The sequence below is a fragment of the Corella eumyota genome, chromosome 2 (genome assembly GCF_963082875.1).
Source record: "Corella eumyota chromosome 2, kaCorEumy4.1, whole genome shotgun sequence".
Classification (NCBI taxonomy): domain Eukaryota; kingdom Metazoa; phylum Chordata; class Ascidiacea; order Phlebobranchia; family Corellidae; genus Corella; species Corella eumyota.
In genome coordinates, this window is record NC_137491.1 from 9,430,176 (window position 1) to 9,455,761 (window position 25,586).

Below are 25,586 nucleotides of genomic sequence, written 5' to 3' on the forward strand. Positions count from 1 at the left end.
AAAAATTATTTTAAATTCTAAATTTCGTCTATCATAAGAACTTGTAACTATTACAATCTTCGTATTTAAGAAAATAAAATATCCAGAAACAATTTTTGTTGTTTTGTGATTGGAATTTACCAAGTCTTAACAAATGCCATGCTAAATCAAGTATATCCAGGATGTCATCAAGCAGTTAAACCACTTCCTCTGTTGTAAAAAATATATATTTTCTTATTGCACTAAAAGATGAAATAAAAAAACTAAAAATTGCGCAACTTAGGGAAATACCCGGCACCTGTGAATGACTAAGCATTTATGCTGAAATTCTGACGTCGTGAATAATGACTTTTAATTTTCAGAAAAGAGAAATAAAGTTTTCTTACGTCTGCTTACAGTGTAAGTTATTAATTTTAGCGGTACTTTCTTAAGCTGCATCTTGTAATTTGGGCGTATACGTAAGACTGCGCTTTTCTACTTTGTTGCCATGATGAGTTTCCTGTATGTATCCCGTCGTCTGGTCGTGTTGTGATTATTTGATTTCCGCAAACAACTTAATTTTTAACGGACAGAACAGTGACACTTGCAGTTGTTGCATTTACTTAGATTTATTTAATGTGAGCGTGTTGTTTCTTAGCATGGACTTAGGGCAAAACAGTATTTTTAGATATAAAAATACGCTGTTATTCTGTCTGTCTGTACTGGTTTTGTTTACACTATCTGACTATCGGTAGTTGTAAGTTGCATACCCGTATGAAATAAAAGTTTTTTGTTTTAACTAGATAGAATGTTCTAGGTGTCTAGTAGTTGTGGTACAATAAGGTTGGTTTAGGTAACATTTTATTAGTTCTTCAACTGAAACAGAATCTTCAACATGGATTTGACTGAATTTTGTGGAGGGGAAGAATTCTTTGTAAGTTTGTTATAATTATACTTATATATGTATATATTTAATTTTTAAAATTAACCTTTTTTAGTACAATGCATAAATGCTTTTTTATAATTTACATTTAGATATTAACACAAAAACAAAGTTTTTTAAAGAGATATATGACACGCCAGCATTAAAATTTAAAACTCAAAAGTTTGAAATTTAGACATTGAACCATTTGAAACAATGTATCAAACTATCTGTTATAAATAATGGTTTTTGCTTTATAAGTTTTCTTGTTATTCTTCATCACTATTTGTTTTATTGTATAACAAAAAAACACTGTTCAATGAAAAAATATGCTGTATTGTCAAAAATGTGTATTTATCTGAACTATGAATTAAAATAATAATGTATTGTTTGTAACAGAACCAAGCTGAGTTTATGAATTCTTCCAACCCAGAGTTTAGTGTTTGTTTTGAACAATTAGTTTTCGATTTGGTCCCATGCGGTTATTTGTGGGTGTTTGCAATTCCCTATTTCTTTGCGACAAGAAATTCTTATGAGTCTTCAATATCTCCATCTAAACTGTTTTGGTGGAAACTGGTAAATATTTATTTACTTTAAAATGTAAAAATAAAATGAAGAAATACAAATTAGCCAACAGAAGATCTCTAATGTTTTTATTGGGATTGAAAACTTGATTTTTTTTGCTTCACTAATCAGTATAGAGCCAAGTTTATATTGAATGTCTTATAAAATGATTTTAAATTCATAAACCATTGTTACCCATTTAATTTTATCAATAAAGGTAGTTACTGGCCTCTTGTGGGCATTGGCATGGGCAGATTTTGGGCGAAGTTTATACGAATTAATTAACGACATTAATTCATCTTATGCTAACACAGTATCACCTCTTATAGTGGGATTGGGGATGGTAAGAAATAGATTTTTGTCTTTATTTGTTTAATTTAAATGGTCTTTAAATTTTTATGCTGTTTAAACACAAGTAAAAAGTAAGTTACGATTTATTTTAATTTACTATCTGTGCTGTATATAATCATATAAAAAATAAGCAATTAAATCTTTACCTAATTGAAATTGTTATTTTTTTTTTATTTAGGCAACTGCTGCGTTTTTTATTAACTTGGATAGAATACGAGGTGTAAGATCATCAGGTTTTTTGACTTGTTACTGGCTTCTGTATCTCGTTCTTTGGATCTTTGTTTTTAAAAGCAAAGTTGAATTGCTTATGCATAATAAGGTTAAGAAAAATAATAAAAATTAAATTTCTTTTATACTGGTACTAACTTGTAGCTCTGGCTATTGGTGTTAATAATATATCTTTTAGTGTATATTAAAAATGTTATTGTAAAACAGCCTCTAATTGATAGCCTAGAGATTTTAAAATGTTAATAGACATTTAAGTTTACTGGGGTATGTTAACATCTTATAAAACATTACTAGGGTTACTATAGCATTTAAATGATAACAAAATTTAATTACTAGGCCTAGATTATGTTATAACATTATGCTTTGTAAAATGTTTAAATGTTGTATATATATAAATCTAAAATAAAATTTATTTAAAAAAAAATATTTTTGTTGTTAAATTTTAGGCACTGAGTACAGGTCAGGTATGGAGATGTGTAACTTTCTTTATGTCTTTTGCATTTGTTCTTGTACACTGTGTCTTAAGCTTTTTTGTTGACAGTCCTCCTGATACACCAGCACATGTAAGTCAAATTTAAAAAACTTAATTTAGGCCAAATTTTGAAATATTAAAAGGGATTAAAATTTTGGACAACAATTTTTTTTAGTGTAGTTTTATTTGTATATATATATTTAATTTTGTTCTTTTGAATTTTTTTAGCCATATAAATTTTTAGCTACATCATGTTTATTAAATAATATTAATAATTAATATTATCGCCCAAGGCTTTTTAAAAATGCAGAAGCACATTTCAAAAGGCAATCTTTTAATGTCCATTTTTTATCCATCTTACATGTATTTAATGCCTCAGGTCTTTTAGAAATTGCAGAATTAGATTAGCTCCAATCTTAAATATATATATTTTTTTATTTAATGATTTAAAAAAAATAATTTTGTGTGAATTTCTTCATCGTTAAACTTGTTTATGATTTATTAAAACAATTATTTTAAACTTTATTTTATAGTAAATTTAAGTAAAATTGTATAAATTGTAATAATCATACCGGTAAAATAATATTGGGTCAATATTTAATGTGGCCAAACACATTCAATAAAACATTTTCTTTTGTTTGGTTTTATTCAATTGAAATTTAAGCTTTTTAATGTTTGGTAATATAAAATAAAGCTTTTGTTTGATAAGAGTAAACCATTACTCAAAAAAAATTTTTTGGTTGTTGACTTAAGTGTAAAAAAAGATGACTAAGTGAAAAAATATGTTTTATTTGTGTTAAAATAATTTCTTTAATTTTTTTTTTTTTTATCTTTTAAGGATCCTTATTTGGAAGATGAGGATCAGGAAGCAAGGTTCGAAGAAAGGTTGGCGGATGATGTTAGGAAGAAGTTGTGTCCGGAATATTCTTCATCTTTTCTTTCCAGAATGATCTTTGAGTGGTTTTCAAGGTAAAATAATTTAATAAAAAATATCAAAATAAAATCAAAAAATATTTATTTTATGGAATTTAAAATAGTATTAATTGCATAATATTATTAATTTTATAAATTTTTTTTTTTTAGCAAAAATAACTTAGTTTGTATATATTCTATTACTTAAGGTTGTTAAGACATATTTGCTTTAACCTCTTTTTTAAGGACATAGTTTTCTTTTTTTAGGAAATTAAAAGCATTCTGTTTAAAGAAAATTTTCTTTAATTTGTTCCTAAACTGATTTTGATTTTTTTTCTATTTTTAGCATGATAATGTTGGGATACAAACGACCACTTGTAGATAATGACTTATGGAAATTAAATAAGGCGGATAGATGTGGGCAAGTTTCCAAACATTTTGAGAAACAATGGAAAGATGAAATAAGAAAATATGTGTAAGTAAAAATAAGTTGCAAAAAATATAAACTTAACTTTACCATTAAGTAGATAGCCATATTACATTTACAAAAATCATATTTTGTTTTATTTAAGTTTGTGAATGCTTTTATTAAGTTTGTAAAAGCAATAATAATTTTTTTTTGTAATTGAAGAATTTTTTAACAGTTGTTGTTACAGGAATTTTCTGTAATACTTTTATATTTTTTTTTTAGTCCCCTTAAGCCAGAAGAAGGGGAAGAGAATAACAGCAGATTTGGGGATGAAGAAGTTTTAATTGCTCAACCAAACCAAGGTCAAATAAAATAGTGATTTATAATTTTAGTGTTACAGTAATATATTTTTTTCTAAAACTCATGTACTTGGTACAAGTTTATTAACTTTGTTAAAAATTGTATTAGTTTAAAAATATTTATTGTTTTTTGTATATATTTGTTTTAAAAAAACATATTGAATAATTATTGGATAAAAATTCTAATATTAATTCGATATCCAATTACAAGCCAACATTGGCAATCTACTTTAACCTTGGAAAACTATAATAATTATTTTAAGTTTTAAATTTTATTGTTTCAAGAAATTTTTTTTTTTAATTTTAGAGAAGCAGAAGGGAAGACCTTCTTTGTTGAGAGTAATGGTCAGAACATTTGGTCCTTATTTTCTTGTAGGAACCTTCTTGAAAGTTATTAATGATGTTCTGACTTTCGTTAGTCCACAGTTACTAAGGTATAACTTTTTAAGTAGTAATTTTTGGCGAATAGAATACTTATTTATTATTTTTCTATGTAATTTACGTTTTAACAACTTTACTTCAAAAATCATTTGATATTTTTCTATATATAAATAAATATTTATTCAATAAAAGTTTAAAACATATATTTATAAAACATTTTAAACTGCAGTAGAAAAATTTAATTGATGGTTTTAACAATATAATAAAAATACAAACTAACTAACAAAGTTTAATTTTAGTGGTCTAATAACGTTCACAACAAACAAAACTGCACCAATGTGGCAAGGATATGTTCTTGCAATTCTTATGTTTGTGGCAGCTATTTTCCAAACTATCGTTCTTCAACAATATTTCCATGTATGCTTTGTCGTTGGAATGAGAGTAAGATCGGCAGTTGTCGCTACAATTTATAAAAAGGTAATTGGAATATTTTGTAGAAATTTTTTGATCAAGAGGCTGTTTTACATGGCTTCATATTGAAATTTTAATAACTATATTTAAGTAATTTACTAAATAGTCGTTTAATTTCAAAATTTTATTTTTAAAATTTTGCTTTTAACTGAACTCTATCAGTTTGTTGAAATTTTTAGAAATGACATTTTTTAATTTTTTTTTTACAGGCTCTTTCTTTATCCAATGCTGCACGTAAAACAAGCACAGTTGGTGAGGTTGTTAATTTAATGTCGGTTGATGCACAAAGATTCATGGATTTGATGTCATATCTTAACATGATTTGGTCAGGTAGGATAATTCATTATTAGCCTTTTACATCAAGGATTATAAATTTATTTTTTTTAAATTCCAACACAGTTTTTAAAATTAATATAATAAAAAAATCCTACCACAAGAGTATATTTTTGGTTTGCTTTACGGTAAATGTAAATATTATTATTGCTATTTATATTTATTCATGTCTAAGTATACACTTAGCTGAGTTAATGTAAATTACATAATATGTTTTTAGTTTTATTTTTTTTGTTAGTGCCAGTTTTTATTGAGTTTTTTCCTGTTTCTTTTTAGCTCCATTTCAGTTGATCTTGTCCCTTTACTTTCTATGGCAACAACTTGGACCTTCTGTGTTAGCTGGAGTTGGTGTTATGGTTCTATTAATTCCATTTAATGGTCTTATTGCTAAGAAAGCTCACAGCTATCAGGTAACCATTAACCTTATTTTTTAAATTGAATTAAGGACATATGCAAACGGGAATGTTGACATATTAATGCTGAACAGTTTTTGGAAATTGTTTTATTTTTATTTATATTTGTAGGTGACCCAAATGAAATTCAAAGATGAAAGAATTAAATTGATGAACGAAATTTTAAATGGAATCAAAGTGTTAAAGATGTACGCATGGGAGGTTTCATTTAAGGTATAATTAAATTATAATCTGTTATTTTTTAACATTATTTACTGAAAATGTAAGATGCAAGCGGTGGTGAACCTAATGTTATTGGTCCTAAAAAAACACAATATTTAGCCCTAAAAAAATTGCAAAATTTAAACATATCAAATAGATTTTTTTATCTCTAAGCCTCTTACATAATTTAGTTGAAAATTAAAAATTATTTGAAATATCAGGATAAGATAGCAGAGATCAGAAACAAGGAATTAAATGTTTTAAGAAGTGCAGCTTACCTAAATGCTGCAGCTTCATTTACCTGGGTTTGCTCACCAGTTATGGTAAGTTATAATCTGCTGTTTTTTTAAAAATTGGATTAATTTTTTTTATTTATTGCATTTTGTTACTTAAGTTATTTCGTGTTTAGTTTATGTCTAAATTTGGCAACTACGTAATGTTATTAAATTTAAAGCCTTTTATTATTTGCATTAGTGCCTATGCATATAAAAGTAAAGTTAAATATTAAACACAATAAATATTGACTGTTTAGATGGCAAAGGTATGTAAAATTAATTGAATATTTTTCAGTAAACAAAAAAAAAATTGCCTTTAACATTTAGCATCACTCAACTTTCTAAAAAATAGTATATATATTTTTTTATGTTGATTAGGTGGCGCTGTCATCTTTTGCAGTTTATGTTTTGTCGGATAAAACAAACATTCTGGATGCCCAGACAGCTTTTGTATCAATTTCTTTGTTCAATATTTTAAGATTTCCTCTTATTATGCTTCCAGTTATGATCTCATCTCTTGTCCAGGTAAAATTAACGCATCATTCAGTGTTCAAATTGCAACATTTTTTTTTATTAACTTTTAATTTTAATTTAATAATAAAAAAAAAGATTAATTAAATATTTAAAATGGAAATTTTAGGCTGGCCAATATTTTGAATAGAAAAAATGATATTTTCTGGGTTTGTTATTTAGCAATTTAAAATAAAAAAAAAACAATGCTTCTAAAAAGTATTTTTTTTAACTTAATTTCCAGGCAAGTGTGAGTTTAACTCGTGTGAGTAAATTTCTGGCAAATGATGAACTGGATCCAAAAAGTGTTCAGAGATCTTCTGGAGGTTCTGGACCAGCTATTTCTTTTGAAGATGGATCATTTGCATGGGACAAAACGGATAACCCTGTCTTATCAAAGTGTGTAACTGTACAGTAAATTTAAATAAATTGTATAACTATATATTTTTTATATTTATTTACCCTCAATGTGTTGACTTCGTAACATCAGTTACCTTGACCCTGTCCCAAGTTGCTTTTGGCAGTTTAGGATGTTATAGAATATAATTGCTCGATAATTAAGCTGCTGATTAAGTGTTGACTCAGCAGGAGTTTATAACATTTATAACGCCTTACTCAAGAGCGCTACTGAATGGGACTCCTGGGGATCGAACTCAGGATCACATATAGTGAAGCCTAGTGTTCTGACCAATACACCACGCTATCGGTATATAGTATATTGAGTAAATAGGTATGTTTTTAAACAATTAACTATTGATATGATAATGGGATATTAATATAAAACTGATATTATTTAGCATTGATGTGACAGTACCAAAAGGTTCTTTAGTTGCAGTGGTCGGTCAAGTTGGGAGTGGAAAGTCCTCACTTATTTCAGCTATCCTTGGTGATATGGAGAAACTGGGTGGCAATGTTTCAGTCAAGGTAAAACTAGTTGTATATATTTTGACATATATATCTATATATAATGGAGCTTAATAATATATATGTCTATTGTAAGAATGCCAGTTTATAACCCTAAAAAAAAATGCAGTTTGTGGTGTGTTGGTGAAATATCAGGAGCATATTAGTTGCAAGTTATGTTTATATTATAATAATATAAATGCAGCCCAAAAGGCTATTAATTAACGAATTAACCTAATAGTTATGTGTAGTTGTTTTATAGGATAAGTCTTTTTAAAACATTTTTACTTTTAAATCTAATTTCATTCACATAATGAGTAATTTTAATTGTAAATCAAAAAATATTTTTTTTAGGGTTCTATTGCTTATGTTGCCCAACAAGCATGGATTCAAAATCTAACTGTCCGTGAAAATATTTTGTTTGGTAAAGATATGGATGTTTGTAAATATCAACAAACTATTAATGCTTGTGAACTAAAAGAAGACTTTGATATGCTACCAGCTAGTGACGAAACTGAGATTGGAGAAAGGGTAAGTCTGTGTTAATAAAATTTTTATTTAAATTGTATTTTGTATGTTGTTATTCATTTTTTTTTTGTTTTTATAAATAAAAATTTTATTTTAAATTAAACTTTTTAAAAATTAAGAGTTTTCCATTTTGGCTTTTTAATTTTTAATCTTATTTGTACAAATTTAAGGGCATTAATTTATCCGGAGGTCAAAAACAGAGAGTTTCGATAGCAAGAGCAGTATACAGAGATGCAGAAGTTTATTTATTTGATGATCCACTCAGTGCTGTAGATTCTCATGTTGGGAAAAATATTTTCGACAACGTTTTAGGACCTCATGGAATTCTAAACAAAAAGGTAAAAAAATTAATGGTAATTTAATTTTTGCTGTGATAATATTAGTCTCTAAAGATAAGTTGCTACTGTTCCAGTTAATTAACATCTTTTTACTACTTTGTGTTCTTTTTATGATGATTGTTGGACTAAGCAAAATAATTTATGTCTTGTTGTATATTTTGATTTTTTCGATGAACTTTTTTATCTTAATTTTAAGACTCGAGTTTTAGTGACCCACGGCATCTCTTTTCTGCCTCAAGTGGATAAAATTGTTGTTCTGGTAAATGGAAAAATATCAGAAGTAAGTATTTGCTTAAAAAGTAGCTTTTAGTTTTATAATAGCTTTTTTTTGTTAATATTTATAAAACTATATTTAAAAGTTTTAAATATTTTGCTGTTAGTTAAATTTAAAAAATATTCTTAAACTAAAAATTTTGACAGATTATTTTTTTGAATTAGGTTTTATATATTTATACTTGCACGAAGTAATTTCATAATTTTTTGATTTCACTTCAAGGTTGGGGGTTATTACGAGTTAATGGAGAAAAACGAAGCTTTTGCTGAATTTCTTAGAAATTATGCTCAGAATGAAGAAGATGAAGCATTCGATGAAGGGGATGTAACAGGTTAATAATTTATTTGTTTTACATAAAAAACTGACTTTTAAAATATATTTGCGGAAATTTTGATACAATAATTGTAGTTTTAAATGCGCTGTGCCAATTTGAATAAAATTAAGGACCCAATATTGTTGTTTATTTATTTACTTCTATAATTTTTTTATTATTTTATTTAAGTTCTTCAAAGTCCTGTGACATCAATCCATGGAGAAGAGGATGTTGAAGCAATTGTCGGATCACTTGATTCTGCATCTGCAACCGCTAGAAGAAGTTTTGAAAGGTTTTGAATTTTTCCATAATAAAAACTCTAAATTTTTAATTTAAAATTTCCAAAGAAATTTCTTTATATTTTAAGTATGAATAATTTTGGATAGAAGTTAAAATTAAAGTGTAAAAATAATTTATAGTTGTTCAAAATTTAAAGTTTTTTTTTCAAAAATATAAACACTTTTCTTTTAGACAACAAAGCAGAAAATCTTTATCCGAAAATGTTTCTGGTACAACATGTAGACAAGTTCGATTAAAGAAGGATAAGAATCAAGTTTGTCAACTTCCAGAAAAGAAAAAAACAGACAAAGATAATTTGATCTCCACTGAGGAAGCTGAAACTGGAAATGTAAATATTATTTTTTATAAAAATTTTTTGACTTATAATTTTCTTTAATTTTTGCTATATATTTGCTATTTATACATTACTTTAATTCTACCCAATTTTAGAATAATTAAAAATTTCTTGTTTTTTGTGTAAAAATTTTGATCAAAAATTTAATTTTATAATAAATTTTATTTAACTGACAAACATAGTGAACCGACCTAACCTTTTAACAACAAACTTTTTCAGGTTCGAATGTCAGTCTTTATGATGTATATGAGATCAGTTGGATTTTTTATCTGTCTTCTCATTTTTGTCGCTTACACCTTACAAAATGCAGCTCAAGTTTATTCCAATATTTGGCTTGCAGGTATCTAAAAAATATTGTTTATTTCTAGTTATAGCTTTTTGATTTACATGTTAGCGTAAACAAAAGTTTGCGCAAAAAAAAATTCTTTATACTAAGGTTTTAGTTGTGTTAATTCTTTAACGGTGTTTTTAAAATTATAGTACTTAATAAATTTGAATCTAATTTATTTTTGTTTAAAGTAACAAAGTTTTCTTGTTTTAGATTGGACGAATGACACAGTTAATCCTGATGGAACTCAGAATTCAACTGCTTTAAGGTTGTCTGTTTATGGACTACTAGGACTTGGACAAGGTAAAAATTTTATTACTGAAATTGGAAATAAAAAACTAAATTTATTTTTGCCCAATTACATATATGATTCTAAGAGCTATTTTATGCTTATTATATAAAAACAATAGTAAAATATTTATTTTTTAAAACTAGTATATTTGAAATATCCTATTATATTTAAAATACCATATTTTATTCATTGACACTAATGAATAATTTTTTTATCAAATATAAATTTAAACAAACTGAATTATTTTTGCAGCTGTTGTTGTGATGATATCTGGATTTAGTTTAACTTTTGGATCAGTTATTGCTGCCAAACTTTTACATGAAAAAATGTTGATTCGAGTTATGAGAGCTCCTATGGCTTTCTTTGATACCACACCACTTGGTCGTATTATCAACAGATTCAGGTAAAAAAAATAATTTTTTTTATTTTTTAAACCAATATGTAACAAGGCAACAACTTTACCTGTTATTAAATTTAAAAAATATATTTTCTTTTATTAAGTAAAATCTAGTTTAAAAAATGTAACATTTTTTTTTTAATTTAAAGGAAAATTTTAAAGAAAAAATTTTATTTCTTTTTTGCTGTTAAAAAGTAAACTTCACTGTCTTAAGTTCATAATTTTGTCTATGCTTTAATTTGTTGCCCTTTATTTTACAGCAAAGATGTTTATTTGATTGATGAAGTGATACCAAGAAGTTTAAGTGGATTCTTGAGGACTTTGTTTAATTGTTTATCGACGTTTTTTGTCATCATTTACAGTACTCCTATATTTGGTGTGGTTGTTGTTCCAATTCTTATTCTCTACTATTTTGTTCAGGTAAAAAAAATGATTTTTATAAAGTCAAAGTAAAAAAGAGCTGTTATTTACTTTTTTTTTATGATATCTTAGTTTTGTTATTTTGATATAATAATTTTTTTTTAATATAGAGATTTTATATTCGGACCTCTCGGCAACTTAAAAGACTTGAATCAATTAGTAGATCTCCAATTTATTCACATTTTAGTGAAACTATGACAGGTAACAATACCCCTCTTAAAGTCTGGAGTCAATCCAGTTTCAAGAGCTTATTAAAAATTTGTTTATTTTTTAAATTGAGCCCTAATTTCAAATATTAGATTTAAACTTTTTACATGTAATATTTGTAGGTGTGAGCACTATAAGAGCTTATGGACTGAACAAAAGTTTTATAAGAGCAAGTGAATTGAAAGTTGATACAAATCAAATGGCTTACTTTCCAAATATTGTTTCTAACAGGTTGTTACATAAATAATAAATATACAAAGTAACTTAAAAATTTTTGTAAGCATGTTAGATATAAAATGTTCTTAAATTGATGTAAAAATTTTATGTGAAATAGTTTCTTATTTAATGAAAAAAAATTTAATCCACGTTTTTAAATGCACGCAGATGGCTGGCCCTTAGACTTGAATTTGTTGGCAACCTGGTTGTATTATTTGCTGCCATATTTGCTGTCAACGAGAGAAATAAAATCGACCCGAGTATTGTTGGTTTGTCGATTTCTTATTCACTCCAAATCACCTCGATGTTAAACTGGATGGTAAGGATGGCAAGTGAGCTGGAGACCAATATTGTTGCCGTGGAGAGGGTGGATGAGTACTCTAACATTACTCAAGAGGTAAGTAACCTCATTGGAAGTTGTATGTAGCTTAACAACCTTTATTAAGTTGAAATTTTAAGCTCAGTTAAAGTAACCCACTGAAATTTTCGGTGAGTTTTGGGGCCTTTTTTTTCTATATTAGGTTTTAATGCAATGATGTAAACAAGAAAAAGACGTTTTTGTTTTTTGACAAAAGTTTATAAAAAAATTTCTTGCCTTTTAAAAAATCATTTTAAACATTTTCAGGCTTCTCTTGAAACCCAGGGGCTTCCCCCATCTCGTGACTGGCCGATGATAGGAAGCATCAGATTTGAAGATTACTCGACTCGATATAGACCAGAGCTTGACCTAGTCGTCAAAGATATCAACGTCGTAATACAGGGTGGGGAAAAAGTGGGCGTGGTAGGTCGCACAGGCGCCGGCAAGTCATCCATGACCTTGTCGCTGTTCCGCATCATTGAAGCTGCATCAGGAAGGATCCGCATCGACGGTCGCACCATTGCTGATATTGGTCTTCATGATTTGAGAAAAAAGATCTCAATCATTCCACAAGTGGGTATAAATTTCTTGTTTTATAGTTTTTTGAAATTTTTAAAGAAGACAATGAACCATTCTAAAATAAAGATTATTGTACTGAAGCAGGGTAAGTATTTCATAACGAACACCTTTGTAGTAGTATCTTCTAACTAAGACTTACAGATCAACCCTTCAAACACAAGAATGATAAAAATCTTTAATACAATACCTCTTTAAATAGTTATTTCCCCCAAAAAATGCAACAGCTAATTAGTTTTTTCTTTAGGACCCTGTTTTGTTTTCTGGCACATTAAGAATGAACTTGGATCCCTTTGATGCTTACACTGATGATCAATTATGGGATGCTTTGACACATTCCCACCTCAAAAACTTTGTCCAGACACTACCCAAGAAATTGGAGCACGATGTAGCAGAAGGTGGTGAAAATCTAAGGTAAGATTTTCATGTTAAATTTTTTTGAACATTGAGATAATATTTTGGTGAAATCATTTCCTTATTTCTGTAATAATAAACAACTTGTATGTTTTAGTGTTGGCCAACGACAGTTAGTATGCCTAGCAAGAGCTTTACTTCGTAAATCCAAGATTTTGGTCCTTGATGAAGCTACTGCTGCTGTTGATCTTGAAACAGATGACTTGATTCAAGTTAGATTTAAACTAATTTTAATTCTTTTTTTTAAATTCTTTTGTGATTTATATTAATTTCAAATTGTTCATTTATTTTCAGGCAACTATTCGAAGCCAGTTTGCTGATAGTACAACTTTCACAATTGCTCATCGTTTGAACACAATTATGGATAGCACAAGGTAATGTTTATATTGATGTTTAGTGTAACTTAAAAAAGGCTCAAAGTGTTTTCATGTTGTTATATAGCCATTTTTTCCTACTGTGCTTAATCATTTACCGTTCATTATAGGGTTATAGTGCTGGATGCGGGTAAAATAGTGGAAGTCGACACCCCAGAAAAATTAATTGAGTTGAAGGGAATATTCTACTCTATGGCCAAGGATGCTGGTCTAACTTCCTAAAACTAATGCAGTGTGTATATTACAACGTTAAAATGGGTACGACTAGGTTACTATACTTTGTCCTATGCTAAAATACACTCACATTTTAAAACATTTTTATATACATGTATATGATCTTTAAATTTTTTTTTTGTAGTTTATTGGCTTTTTCTATAAAACTTTAATGCCAAATCAGATATATTTCCGTTTTACCTATCATTAAGGTATTACATTTTTATCTTTTTTTTAATTTTTTTCGAGTGTACTGACTTTAATTATGTAAATACAAAATCAATGAGATTACCATTAAATCTTAGACCGTATGCTTTATATTATTATGCACATAAACTTTCCCTATAACTGACTAACTAATATATTCAATGGTCGTATTAACAACCCAAAAACCGTATAAAAACTATTTAAAAAAATCTGTAAATATTTGCAGTTCTACAGACGAAACTTTTAAATTTTTTTTGCAACTTTTAGCTTGTAAATATTCTGTAAAAATAAGTTAACATATTAACCTCATTACAGTTTGTAGTTAATTTGTCGAAATTGTTTTCATAATTAAATAAACGGAATTTGTACTAATAAAATAAAAATTGTGATTTAAAACCTAATTAGAAGTATGTTTAGGCCCAAAAAAAATAACAATATATTCATAAAATGTATAATTTTAAGTTGTATGAATATGTACGATTATGATTTGTTGTTAACTAAGTTAGGTGGGATTGGAAATTACCAAAAATTAGCTCTATTTGTGCTAGGGTTGGGAATGTTTATAAACGGGTGTAATGGATTTGTTGTGGTATTTAGTTTATACACACCATCAAAAAGGTAGCTTTAAAAATCTTTGATCTAACTAGCCTTAAAAAATTACATAACGTTACCTGACTTTAAAATTTATGCAAACACAGATGCAATACATCTCCTTTAGGAGATTCTAATTTTGAACCTAGCCTAACTGAAGATGAACTATTAAACTATTCAACTCCATATAACAGTGAATACGACACTTCAAAATTATAACTGCTGTTGTGTGTAAACGGATCTCTTTCTTGCGTTGATACTTCCTACCAGCCAATACCTTGTGATCGAGGTTATGTTTACGATACAAGTGTTATGACTAGTTCTGCCGTTACAGAAGTAGGTAAAAATAATACAGTTTTAGTACTTTATTAACAAATTCTGTAGTTTTTCGGGCTAGGCCGCCCCAGTGCTACACTATTTGCCCAGTAGCCCTGCGTTCACCGATACCTCAAAACTCTTAGCATATCGTTAACACAATAAATTTTATATCAATATTATTTATTTCAGTTTAACCTTGTGTGCGACAGAAGCTATCTAATTGCCTTGACAAATTCGATATATTTTGCCGCAATGTTTATCGGTTCTTTGCTATTAGGCAACGTATCCGACATGTAAGCGTTTATATTTGACTCAGTTGTGTATACGATACATTACAGTCACTTTATTATTGAGAATAATAAAATATAAACCATTTTTAAAACTTGAAAGATAATTTTGATTACGAAACCTTTCGGTGTGCGGGTTTTTAAAAGGGCCTGATAGTTTAGTCATCAGCTGGGGGTGCAGTTTTAAGTTAAACTAGCATCGTTTTTTTTTAAGTTGGATTGTTATTCAAAAGCATTTTTTTAAATGCAAGGCATATGTTACATTTGTGCTTAAATGCATCAGAAAAAAAAACATATTTTTGCAAAAAAACGAAGCGTATTTAATAATTTTTTCAAATTAAATTAGGGTTAATTTGTCATGTCACAGGGTTTGAAGAAATAATATATATAAAATAAGAATATCTTTCCCAATAAATAGATATGGACGCAGGCCTACTATTATTATTTCAACCATTGGAGTTTGGCTTTCAATGTTGGCTATTGGATTTTCTAATTCAATCCAAGTGTTTATCATTTTTCGAGCAATAACAGCTGGATTTACCTTTGGAAATACAATTGTAGCTTTCATACACAGTAAGGCAGTTTTTCTATTAGTTTATTTAATTTTTTGTTATTTGCAATATATTAGTTGGTATAAATATGATTTTTTTACAGGTATGGAAATTATTGAACCCAAGTACAGAACCACTGCTGGTATGATCACACAATCTTTTTATCCTGTAAGTGTTACGATTTTATCAGGTGTTGCTTATCATTGGAGAGAATGGCATAAACCAATGGTAGGCTAGTTGTTTATGTATTTTTATTGCTGTTTAATTTAAACTAATGTAAATACCACAATATTTTTAAAAATAGTTAATTCTATTTATAGGGTTATATCGACATATGTTTTGTATAAAGATGTTCAGAGCAATTTAACTAAAAATATTGCATAGGTTTTGTAAGTTATAGTTAAAAATCCTAATATAATAAACAACTCACCAAAATTTAAATTTATAATAAGTATAAATGATTTGAATTTTTTCTACCTTTTTAAGACATTTATTAAATATACATATTTAGGTTTCAATGGCTTTATTGGTTATTCCACTAATTCTTTTGCTGATTTTATTTCCTGAATCACCAAGGTGGTTGTTGGTCAGAAATCGAAATAAAGAAGGAAAAAAAGTACAGTTTTTTCAAAATTTTTAAATAGAAAATTACATTTTCTATACTTTTTAATAAAGCTTTATACTTCTACAGGTTATATGATATATGGAAAAATTGTACAATGTTAAATTAACAGCAAAAGATTGGGCAAATGCAAAAATACCTAAAAAATCAGTAGGCCAACTTCTTTCAATAAACATATTTTTTTATATTGTTTTATTTAGTTCGGCTTAAAATGTAATAAAACTATATTCAACCTAAAAAACTGTTTTATAGAAAGAAAAAATGGCTAAAGACAATGAAAGGCATTTTACAACCATATATTTGTTCCGAAATAGTGGATTGAGACTTCTTACATTTAAAAATGGCTTTATTTGATTTGTTAATAACTTGGTATACAGCGGATTGGCTCTTAGTGCTGGTGCTTTAGCAGGAGATTTATTTCTAAATAATTTTTTCAGTAAGTATATAATTAAAAAAAATTTTTAGAATAATTAAATTTTTAAAAATCTATATTCATTTTTCACAGATGGTTTATTCGAATTGGCATCATATATTGTTAATATTTTTGTTATGGATAGAATAGGCAGACGAATACTTTTATCTACAATGTTATTGACATCTGGCATAGGATTGCTATGTAGTGTTGTTGCAAAAGAACATGCTGAAGATAATAAAAGTAAGACTATGAAGTTTATATGGATTTCTGGTAATGACGAAAATCATTTTACCAAATAGACATTTGACTGAAAACCACATGCCCAAATATGTCATTTTACAGACAAAAAGACATTATGTAAAAACCCTGTCTTACCCCCACCCCTTAAAAAGTGCCTTTAATTCAACCTTAATGTCAGTGAAAGGAGTAAAATGGTGGCTTTGAAACATTGTTTTTTGCAAAAAAGTTTATTCGGTCAAAAGGTTTTTGGCACTATGGAAGATATCATTTAATACAAATTATTTTTTTTTATTGGTACTGTTTTGACAAAGTTGTCTGGGTCAAATGTTCAAGTTTTCACAACATACAATTTTTTATGTTTCAGGCATTTTGACTCTGAGTACTGTGTTTGCTTTCATTGGAAAATTTAGTATATCGGGGTCATATGCAGTTATCTATAACTACACAGCAGAATTATACCACACTGTTTTAAGGTAAAAATTTAATTTTATGATTTTTATTTATTTTTTAATACAAAAATTTTATATATTAACAGAAGTAATGGAATTGGGATAGCTTCGGTGTCTTCCCGCTTTGGGGGAATTTTTGTCCCATTTGTAATTTTATTGCAAGATTACATAACTTGGCTTCCCAACACAATTTTTGGTGTATGCGGTAAATATTTTTTAAGCTGTGTTAAAAGGAAAATAGAAGCTTTTGGTAGGCAATAAACAGATTAAATCCAAATATTTAAAACTGTTGTCTGTAAGTATGTTGTGTTTATATGTATTAGGTATAGCCGGTGCTTTTGTAGCTTTGACTTTTCCTGAGACAACAGGAAACAGAATGATGGAAACAATTGAAAAAGCCGAAGAATTTTATAAAACCAAAGTTATACGAGAATCTCATCAAATTAAAGATTCTTTAAAATAACATGAATATAGTTTTGCGATAATTCTAAGTACTGATATTGGCTTTATGTTTTTGAACACTGAAAACAACTGGAATTATCAAGTGAAACAATGTAATGTACTAAACCAATGTGATAACATAAAAAAGTAATTTAAAAAAAAATTGTTTTCCCATTTTGTTACTTAATTCAAAAACCTTTCTTTGCAGAAGTAAAGTTACTTATTTCAGTAATGATGCTTACCTACACAATGAGGAAACCAGGTTATGACTCAAGTATTAAAGAGGTTACTTTTATTAACATTGCCTTTGATTAGTAAAATGCACTTAACATTACATTAAATTTAATTATAAATGACACAAAGTAATCTATTTAACAAAACCAACATCTCAAGTTAATACTCAACTAATTCAGGTAAAAAATATATCAGCTGATAAAATAATTCACAAAATTTTTCACAATAGTTAATGTGGCTGTATAGATTTATTAGTCAGGATTTTATTGTAGCAATAAAATTATAATTTTGGTAACGGCTTAGTACAAGTTGCTAGAAATCGTGCACGAGTGTGAGGTTTAATTACTAAGTCCTTAAATGGTTTTTTACCAGTTTGCTTATCGATGTAGTCCGCATACTTAATTTCCTTTATAACGTTAAGTCCTGGTATGTCGGAATAATATTTTGTCGTCGATATGGTACATCTATAATCGCAATTTTCAGAGCGAGCCACGTCCATGAAAGCAAAATATATTTGTTTTAAAACGCCTTGATTTTGAAAGTCTTTATGCACGGCACTTATACCGGTGAACAAATACTTGTTTGTATTAAGTTTAACAAACATATCCTCTCCCAGTTCAGCAATAAATCGTTTAACCACTCTTAATTTTGGATCGACAAAAGAAAAATTTGGTTCCGAGTCTTTCTTGCCAAGTTCTTTAATTAGATTTAAGTTTACGCCAATCAAGCGTCCAGATGATTGTTCAAATACGCCAATAGATAAATTATAGGAAAGATATTTTAGTACTCTTACTATGTCGAACTCAGTTTCTTCCTCAACGTTACAATTTAGCATTTTTCGCAAAATATTTTTACCGGAAAAGTGCTCTCTGACAATGGCTAAAACTTCCTTTTTGTATTTCATATCTATTCGCTTAAGAACAAATTTTTTATTTGCCATACTCGAAATATATTATATTCGTCTACGATTACGAATAATTAGGTCTGTATTAAGCATTTAAAAAACAAATAACGTTAAAAGGAACTGACTTCTGTTGCAATTAATTAACCGACATTTGTACAGACTACATTTGTTTAGGATAGTGATTGGTTAATATAAATACGGTCAAAATAAATTAACTTCTGTTAGTTAATAGTTAACTAGCATTTTATAGGCTTTGTTTGTTTACTATGAAACAACCCTATGACTATTTAACCCTCAGGGGTTAATTTTATTTAAAAAACGAACAGAAAAAGGTGTTATTCGGTTGGTTTGTTGAGGTCAATAATATTTCAATATTTAACATATTCTGGGTACTTGACACATCACGCTAATACACTTATAAATTGTATTTGTCGTTACGTTAACAAAAATTATTTATAGTTACGATAAATTTATCAAATTTTCGTAACTTATTTTTATTTTTGGCAACACCTATGGGAAAAGTCCCTAATTGATTTTTTTGGCGAAAACGCATTAACAGATTTAAGGATTCTAAGGTTGTACTTTCCAAGAAAGATTTTGTTGTTTAAAATATAACATCTATTGTTTTAAAAAAGATAATAACAATATTGTTTAAAAACAACAAAAAGGCAAATGTTATCAAAGTAACAAGACTAAATACCCCTTTTTTTGGAATTTAGTTGAAGTTGAACGCCAACTTCTTTTACCATAATGAATCACATCCTAATTTGGTTTAAAAGTAAAAATACGTTTTTATGTTTAAAAAATGACCATGCCTTATAATTTTTAACTTTTTAAACTGTTAATGATTAAATCATTTAAACAAATTTTAGCTGAATGATTTAAGTTTTATCATTTTATTTTTCAATCATTAAAAATTTAAAATTAAAAGTTAAATATTTAAAATCGGTACTTCTTTCAAGTTAAAACAGACAAAAGTTATGCTACATCTAAATATATATGTTTTGGTATTAGAACTTTACATATTTTTATTAATTGTTTATTCACGTTCCTGAAAGAGGTTGTTAAAAAATAAAAACTAGATTTCTTTGATAAATAAAATATGGTTCGAAATTATTTGATTATTTTTAACATAAATTTTTATAAATAAAAAAGATATGCATAAACATTAACTAAAAATTTTACATACTTTTATTTTTTATTAAAAAAAAAGCATTTATAAATATTATGCAAACAAAAATTAATATTTTAACCCAGTTTTAACTTAGTAATATCACAATATACATTATACTAAATTTTAAATTCCTAAAATTGATTTTATTAAATAAACAAGCACTTAAATATATAACTACTTATATTACAAAATACATCATACCAAATTTTTAATGCTTAATATCGAACTTTAATTTTTAATAAACAAACCAGCATTTAAATATAACAAACAAACAAGAATTATTTTTTAATTCATTTTCGAATTATAAATATTACAAGATATAACCGACCAAAATTTAAAAACCTAATAACAATTATTAAATTTGAATAAACAAACACCTATTAATTAGTAATTAGTGACAAAAATTATAATTTTAAATCATTTTTGAGTTACTAATATCACTATATACAATTGACAAAAATTTAAAAAATTAACAACAACCTTTAAATTTTAATAAACAAACACCCTTTAATTAGTAATTAGTGATAAAAATTAAAATTTTAATTCATTTTTGAGTTACTGATATCATGATATACAATTGACCAAGATTTAAAAAATAAATAACAAACTTTAAATTTTAATAAATAAACACTTATTAATTAGTACTAGAAAAAATAAAAATAATAATATTAAAAATAATGATAAGTATAATGACAATAACAATATGTTTCGAAATCTAAGATTTCGAACCATAATAATTTAGATTTAAAAACATTAAAGTTGGTAATTATAAAATGTAATTTTACATGTTATTAAATTTAATTGTGTTGTGGTTCACCATTTTGTCGTAAAACTAATATTTTTCTACGCACATCAATCTAGTCTAATTAATATCTTTAAATAGATTTTAAATTTCCAGACCAAATTCGTAAAACAGGTTTGTTATTTTTTAGCTAAGTAAGGTAAGATTACGTTACAGTCTAAACCTAGTTTATTTTCGAACATGTTTTATAGACACTTATTTATATATAAACGTAAATATTTTAAGTGTTTTTATACGGGATTGACTTCGTAAAAAAGGTGTGTTATATTTATAACGCTTAACGTTAAATAGAAATTAAAAATTTTACAGATGATTATTTTTTCTTAGAAATAAAACCCTGCGGACAGGCCGTAAGTCAACTAATGCGCTGAAGCTTCAAAATATAAAAAGAAGGTTTTAATTATTATTTTTTTTAATTAAACATTGGTTATATTTTTATAATCAATTGCAAAAACACAAATCTTGCTATGTAATTACTAAAACGTTTAAATAAATTTTCAAAATGGGACTTTTTTAAATTTTTATATTTAAAAAAAATATTTTTTTGAAATATGTAGTTATCGTGTAACTTGCAAATTAACGCCATTGTAAATATAACACGAAACACAGATCATGAATAATAACGAAATGTACTTAAGGGTTAGTATTTGTACAACAACAATGTTTGGCAAATCACGTTCCAACGTCTTAGAATCAAAGCGTCTACAACGTGGCAACAGAAATCTCCATTTATTGTTGTGGTTAAACTAAAATGCCAAAAAACTTAAGTAACGTATAATAATAGAATAATATTTTTTAGCAAAAATCAGCCCGTACCTGGCAGTATTGGTTTTGATGTGCGCTAATGCAGGTTTATTTTTTGATTAACATGAATTTGTATTGCTCGCCGGAAAAACCGAATTACATCGATTTACACGATTACGTAGACGAAAATACCCGTTTAAAACGCCAAACAAGCTTTGGATATTTTTAATTAAAATTTGTGAAAAAATTGGAATTTTGGTTTAAGATAACAAGTTATGATAATTGTTTTACATTATTCTGCATTTAACTTACATTAAGAGCATTTTGTGCCTTATTTATTCTTAACCGGTTATTATAATTTATACTTAAAATATTAAGTTGACTTAGTAAATAAATATATGTTTTGCAAATGGTACTGTCACGATATGACAATAATTAACTAACTTTACAATGCTTTGACTCTCTCAAAACATTTGTTTGGTGCAAATTTGTCATAAAACATATTTTTTGTGATCAATACAGGAAATTCAGCTTAAAATTGGTTGTTAAAATCTAGTAAGTAACCAAATTGCTCTGAAATATTATTATTAACGATTTCATGAAGTATCATTAAGCTATAAAGTTTAACATGTTATCTACGTTAAGATTACAACTTAATATTAACTGTTCAAGTCGCATGTTTGATAGTTTACTTACAAAACAGTTTTTTACAGTAAGATTATATGTACTGTCAGTAGACTTTAGTTAGTTAGTTTTTGTAAAGTAAACTTGCAAAAACTGTTATAATACAAGTTTTAAAGAATGCCATTTTAATTTGCAGACTAAATTGTAACATCAAAAAAAATTAGCAAGAAACAATGAAAATTTACAAACCTAATTTCATTAGAGTAGCAGGGAATTTAAATGGATCGGAAGGACCGGTATTTGATACTAGGGGACAGTTCTATGCAGTTGCCCCAATGGAAAATGCTAAAAGTGATAGGTAAACATAATATTGTTACTTATATGTATGCAAAGAAACTTTTTATATATATATTGATAATTTTATGTATACGCAATGAAAAAACTTTTGTAGACATATCAGGAGAAAACCCATGCCAGTAACTACAAAGGCTACGATAACCTTTTTCTTGCAAATAGGAAATTACGTAGAATTTCTCTCAAATATTTGCCATATTGTGTGTCTACTTAAAATGAATTGATGTACTAAGCATTTTTAGATTTAAAATTATTATAAAGGCGAGTTTATTTTTTAATTGTATTGGATTTTTTTAACTTGCACAAGGACATCATAATTTTTGAAATTGAATCAGTATTTTTGCAAAATTCGGGGTTTAGTCTAGCAAAAATCACAAAAAGAAAAATATGTGGTGTTACCGTCGTATGCCTTCATGCTGGCAGAAAAATTTGCCTTTTCTATGCCGTTTGTTGTATATTTATGGCATTTTTTCGAAAAATAATTTTATATATATTTACTGAAAAATAAAGCAATATATTAAAAAATAAAATATGATTTATCATAGCTTTATGTTATTTTTAATAGGTCGAGACAGGTTAACTGAGTTAAATAATGGTATATCCGTGCATGTTAAAATACCAATATAACTTTAAAAAACATGCTTCGCGTCTTTATCTCTTTAACCAACTTTATTATAATACAATTTTATTATACCAACTTCTGAATTTTTTATTACAGATAACTAATTCCTTAATAAAAACTTGTAACTGGTTTAAAAGCTACACTTTTATACGTTTTTACAATTAATTAATTTATAATTAAAGAGATGAAAACACATTTAAAGATGGAACTGGAGGGAAAGTGTACAAAGTAAACTTGAATAGCGGCGAGATAAAGTGTTTCTGTACACCTCACGTTGATGGTTTTGGGGGAAGACCAGCCGGTTGTCAATTTGATAAAGAAGGCTTTTTATGGGTTGCAGATATGAGACTCGGCTTGCTAAAGATCGATGAACAGGGCAATGCAACACAGGTTCTATTTAAGGCAAAGTTATTAAAATATAATACCATGCTAAAATCCATACACTTGCATTTAAATAAACAAATAATAAAAGTTAATAATAAAATACATGCAGCATTTATTTTCTTGTTACTTAGGTTAGCAAAGTTGACACAAACGGTGATATACTAAACAGTGCAAATGATCTTGTTTTTGACGACAATGGAAACTTATGGTTTACTGGACCTGGTAATCCGATAGCTCCCTTTCCAGAAGAAAGAGACATTTTATTTAAAGTATGATTTACTTGAAAAGTGTATCCAATAGTTAATAAGATGGGTTGTAGTTTTCGGGCCGCGAACAAACCAACTACATTTAAATCTTTTTGCAATATATATGTTAATACACTAACCCTACATAAATAATAAATTTTTTTGACGTAACTGCGATAATTTATACTTACTGTTTTTTGTTATTATTAAGGTTCTGGTCTCTATACTTTTGCGGCCTATATTTTCTAAGAACAGTATATTACAAGTAAACTTTAATGTTAAAGGATTTTTTTTTTTTTTTTTATAGAAGCCACTTGGCAGGTTATACTGCCTACCTTTCAAGCACACCGTACCAATGTTAGTTGATGACAATTTTGTCTTCTGTAACGGGATCGCTGTAAAGGGTAAACTACTCATAGTTGCAGAAACGATGAGACAACAACTGATTGGTTATGATATAGTCAAAGCCGGCATTGTTAAAAATCGAAGAGTTTGGGCCTGGGGAAAAGTACCAGGCGGAGGTAAACTAATTTGTCGCCCCACATTTAGGAAATTTTTGCGTTAAATATCTTGTTTTAGGTACTTTTATGCCCGACGGAATGGATTTTGATAGCGCTGGCCAACTTTTGGTAGCAAATCATGGCGGTTCGCATTTAGAAGTTTATTCACCTGAAGGAGGGTTCGAGCCAATTGGCAGGATTAAATGTCCCTTTCGTCAACCCAGCAACCTTCATTTTGAACCAGGCACGAAAACCTGTTATGTTACAGAGCATGACGATAATGCTTTATGGAAATTTGAATGGGAACACAGTGGCATGCCTATGTTTTGTAATACATAAGTCATAAGTAAATTTAATGGGACAGATTTTATTGAAAGTATATTGAGCAAAATTTGATTTTAAATAGAGAATGCGGTATTTACCTCAAATGCTTAATTTACTAGTATTGCGGTTAAATAATTTTTTATACAAAAGACGTTAAATATATGTTTTGGCCTTTCTGCTTAGCTGCATAAAATTAAATGTTAATTGCCAGATTTAGATTTGGTAAATCATATTTTTTGCTTTATTTGTTTGATACTGCGTGACGTAGTCATTTAAGATAACTACAAAGATGATTGTAGCTGAATGTCTAAAACTGGTTCGAAGTCGATGGCTTCATAAAGAATGTACAAAAATGTAGACGTTACTAAAGTCCCAGCATGTTATTTTTGAGATAGAATTTTTCAAACCATTTCCTGATTCTAAGGTATTGATTGATAAAAAATGGACAAGAATTTATTTCGTTTTTTTTTTTAATTTTACGACGACTAGAAACAGACTTTTTTTGGTTGACACTAGTAAATGTCTTTAAAACATGATGTTTTTTTTCTAATCTCAGTTTTAAATGAAAAGGGGTAAACAGTCTGGTTTTTTGTCTTATTTTATCCTTTTTTTCAGTTTTCGATAAGTTTTTTAGTTGTTTTAAATATGTGTATCTGTATTTGTTTGTTTAAATTTGAAAATAACGTATTCAGTTTAATTTATCGTATACAGATTAAATTTATGACACGAAAAAGCGAGGACTGGTGGTTTAAAAGTATGGATTGACTAAATTAATTATTTTCGTTCGATCCATTTGATCCACTTCATCACACAGCCTGCTTTTATGAGGATTAATAAGAGGGATCCCACCAATTCTTGCTTTATAGGTAGAGACCGTTTTTAAAACACAAAATTCAAACATTCCATTTTATATACAATTCATATACAATTTAAACATTTTAATTCACATACTACAATCAGACAACATAGTTTACCAATTATTCCACAATATAGCACAGGTGTAAAAGTAA

At 27.5% G+C, this 25,586-nt stretch overlaps 5 protein-coding genes across 5 annotated transcripts; 4 read left to right on the plus strand and 1 right to left on the minus strand.

Moving 5' to 3' along the window:
- Window positions 1–759: 759 nt before the first annotated feature.
- Window positions 760–14,104, plus strand: LOC145743792 (multidrug resistance-associated protein 1-like). Its single transcript, XM_082561833.1, has 35 exons — window positions 760–892; window positions 1,280–1,456; window positions 1,662–1,787; window positions 1,974–2,114; window positions 2,470–2,586; window positions 3,334–3,464; window positions 3,754–3,882; window positions 4,099–4,178; window positions 4,483–4,609; window positions 4,856–5,033; window positions 5,237–5,357; window positions 5,637–5,770; window positions 5,885–5,986; window positions 6,196–6,297; window positions 6,628–6,774; window positions 7,004–7,158; window positions 7,557–7,683; window positions 8,017–8,193; window positions 8,361–8,528; window positions 8,725–8,808; window positions 9,025–9,133; window positions 9,305–9,407; window positions 9,587–9,743; window positions 9,969–10,089; window positions 10,291–10,380; window positions 10,622–10,772; window positions 11,027–11,186; window positions 11,297–11,387; window positions 11,516–11,624; window positions 11,778–12,006; window positions 12,235–12,540; window positions 12,791–12,957; window positions 13,055–13,169; window positions 13,252–13,331; window positions 13,442–14,104. Exons 1-35 carry the CDS (start codon window positions 854–856, stop codon window positions 13,551–13,553), a joined length of 4,662 nt encoding a protein of 1,553 aa, XP_082417959.1. The 5' UTR covers window positions 760–853; the 3' UTR covers window positions 13,554–14,104.
- Window positions 14,105–14,668: 564 nt separating this feature from the next.
- LOC145742802 (solute carrier family 22 member 16-like) lies at window positions 14,669–16,474 on the plus strand. Its single transcript, XM_082560611.1, has 6 exons — window positions 14,669–14,953; window positions 15,366–15,520; window positions 15,602–15,726; window positions 16,010–16,114; window positions 16,190–16,270; window positions 16,373–16,474. The coding sequence occupies exons 1-5, from the start codon at window positions 14,913–14,915 to the stop codon at window positions 16,196–16,198; spliced, it is 435 nt and encodes a 144-aa protein (XP_082416737.1). The 5' UTR covers window positions 14,669–14,912; the 3' UTR covers window positions 16,199–16,270; window positions 16,373–16,474.
- Window positions 16,475–18,230, plus strand: LOC145742801 (solute carrier family 22 member 6-like). Its single transcript, XM_082560610.1, has 5 exons — window positions 16,475–16,556; window positions 16,626–16,775; window positions 17,140–17,248; window positions 17,311–17,429; window positions 17,548–18,230. Exons 2-5 carry the CDS (start codon window positions 16,670–16,672, stop codon window positions 17,685–17,687), a joined length of 474 nt encoding a protein of 157 aa, XP_082416736.1. The 5' UTR covers window positions 16,475–16,556; window positions 16,626–16,669; the 3' UTR covers window positions 17,688–18,230.
- On the minus strand, window positions 17,954–19,078 carry LOC145742800 (uncharacterized). Its single transcript, XM_082560609.1, has one exon. It carries the CDS (start codon window positions 18,837–18,839, stop codon window positions 18,180–18,182), a length of 660 nt encoding a protein of 219 aa, XP_082416735.1. The 5' UTR covers window positions 18,840–19,078; the 3' UTR covers window positions 17,954–18,179.
- A 3,302-nt stretch (window positions 19,079–22,380) lies between these two features.
- Window positions 22,381–24,888, plus strand: LOC145743253 (diisopropyl-fluorophosphatase-like). Its single transcript, XM_082561175.1, has 5 exons — window positions 22,381–22,505; window positions 23,306–23,513; window positions 23,639–23,776; window positions 24,060–24,273; window positions 24,332–24,888. The coding sequence occupies exons 1-5, from the start codon at window positions 22,381–22,383 to the stop codon at window positions 24,589–24,591; spliced, it is 945 nt and encodes a 314-aa protein (XP_082417301.1). The 3' UTR covers window positions 24,592–24,888.
- Window positions 24,889–25,586: the final 698 nt, after the last annotated feature.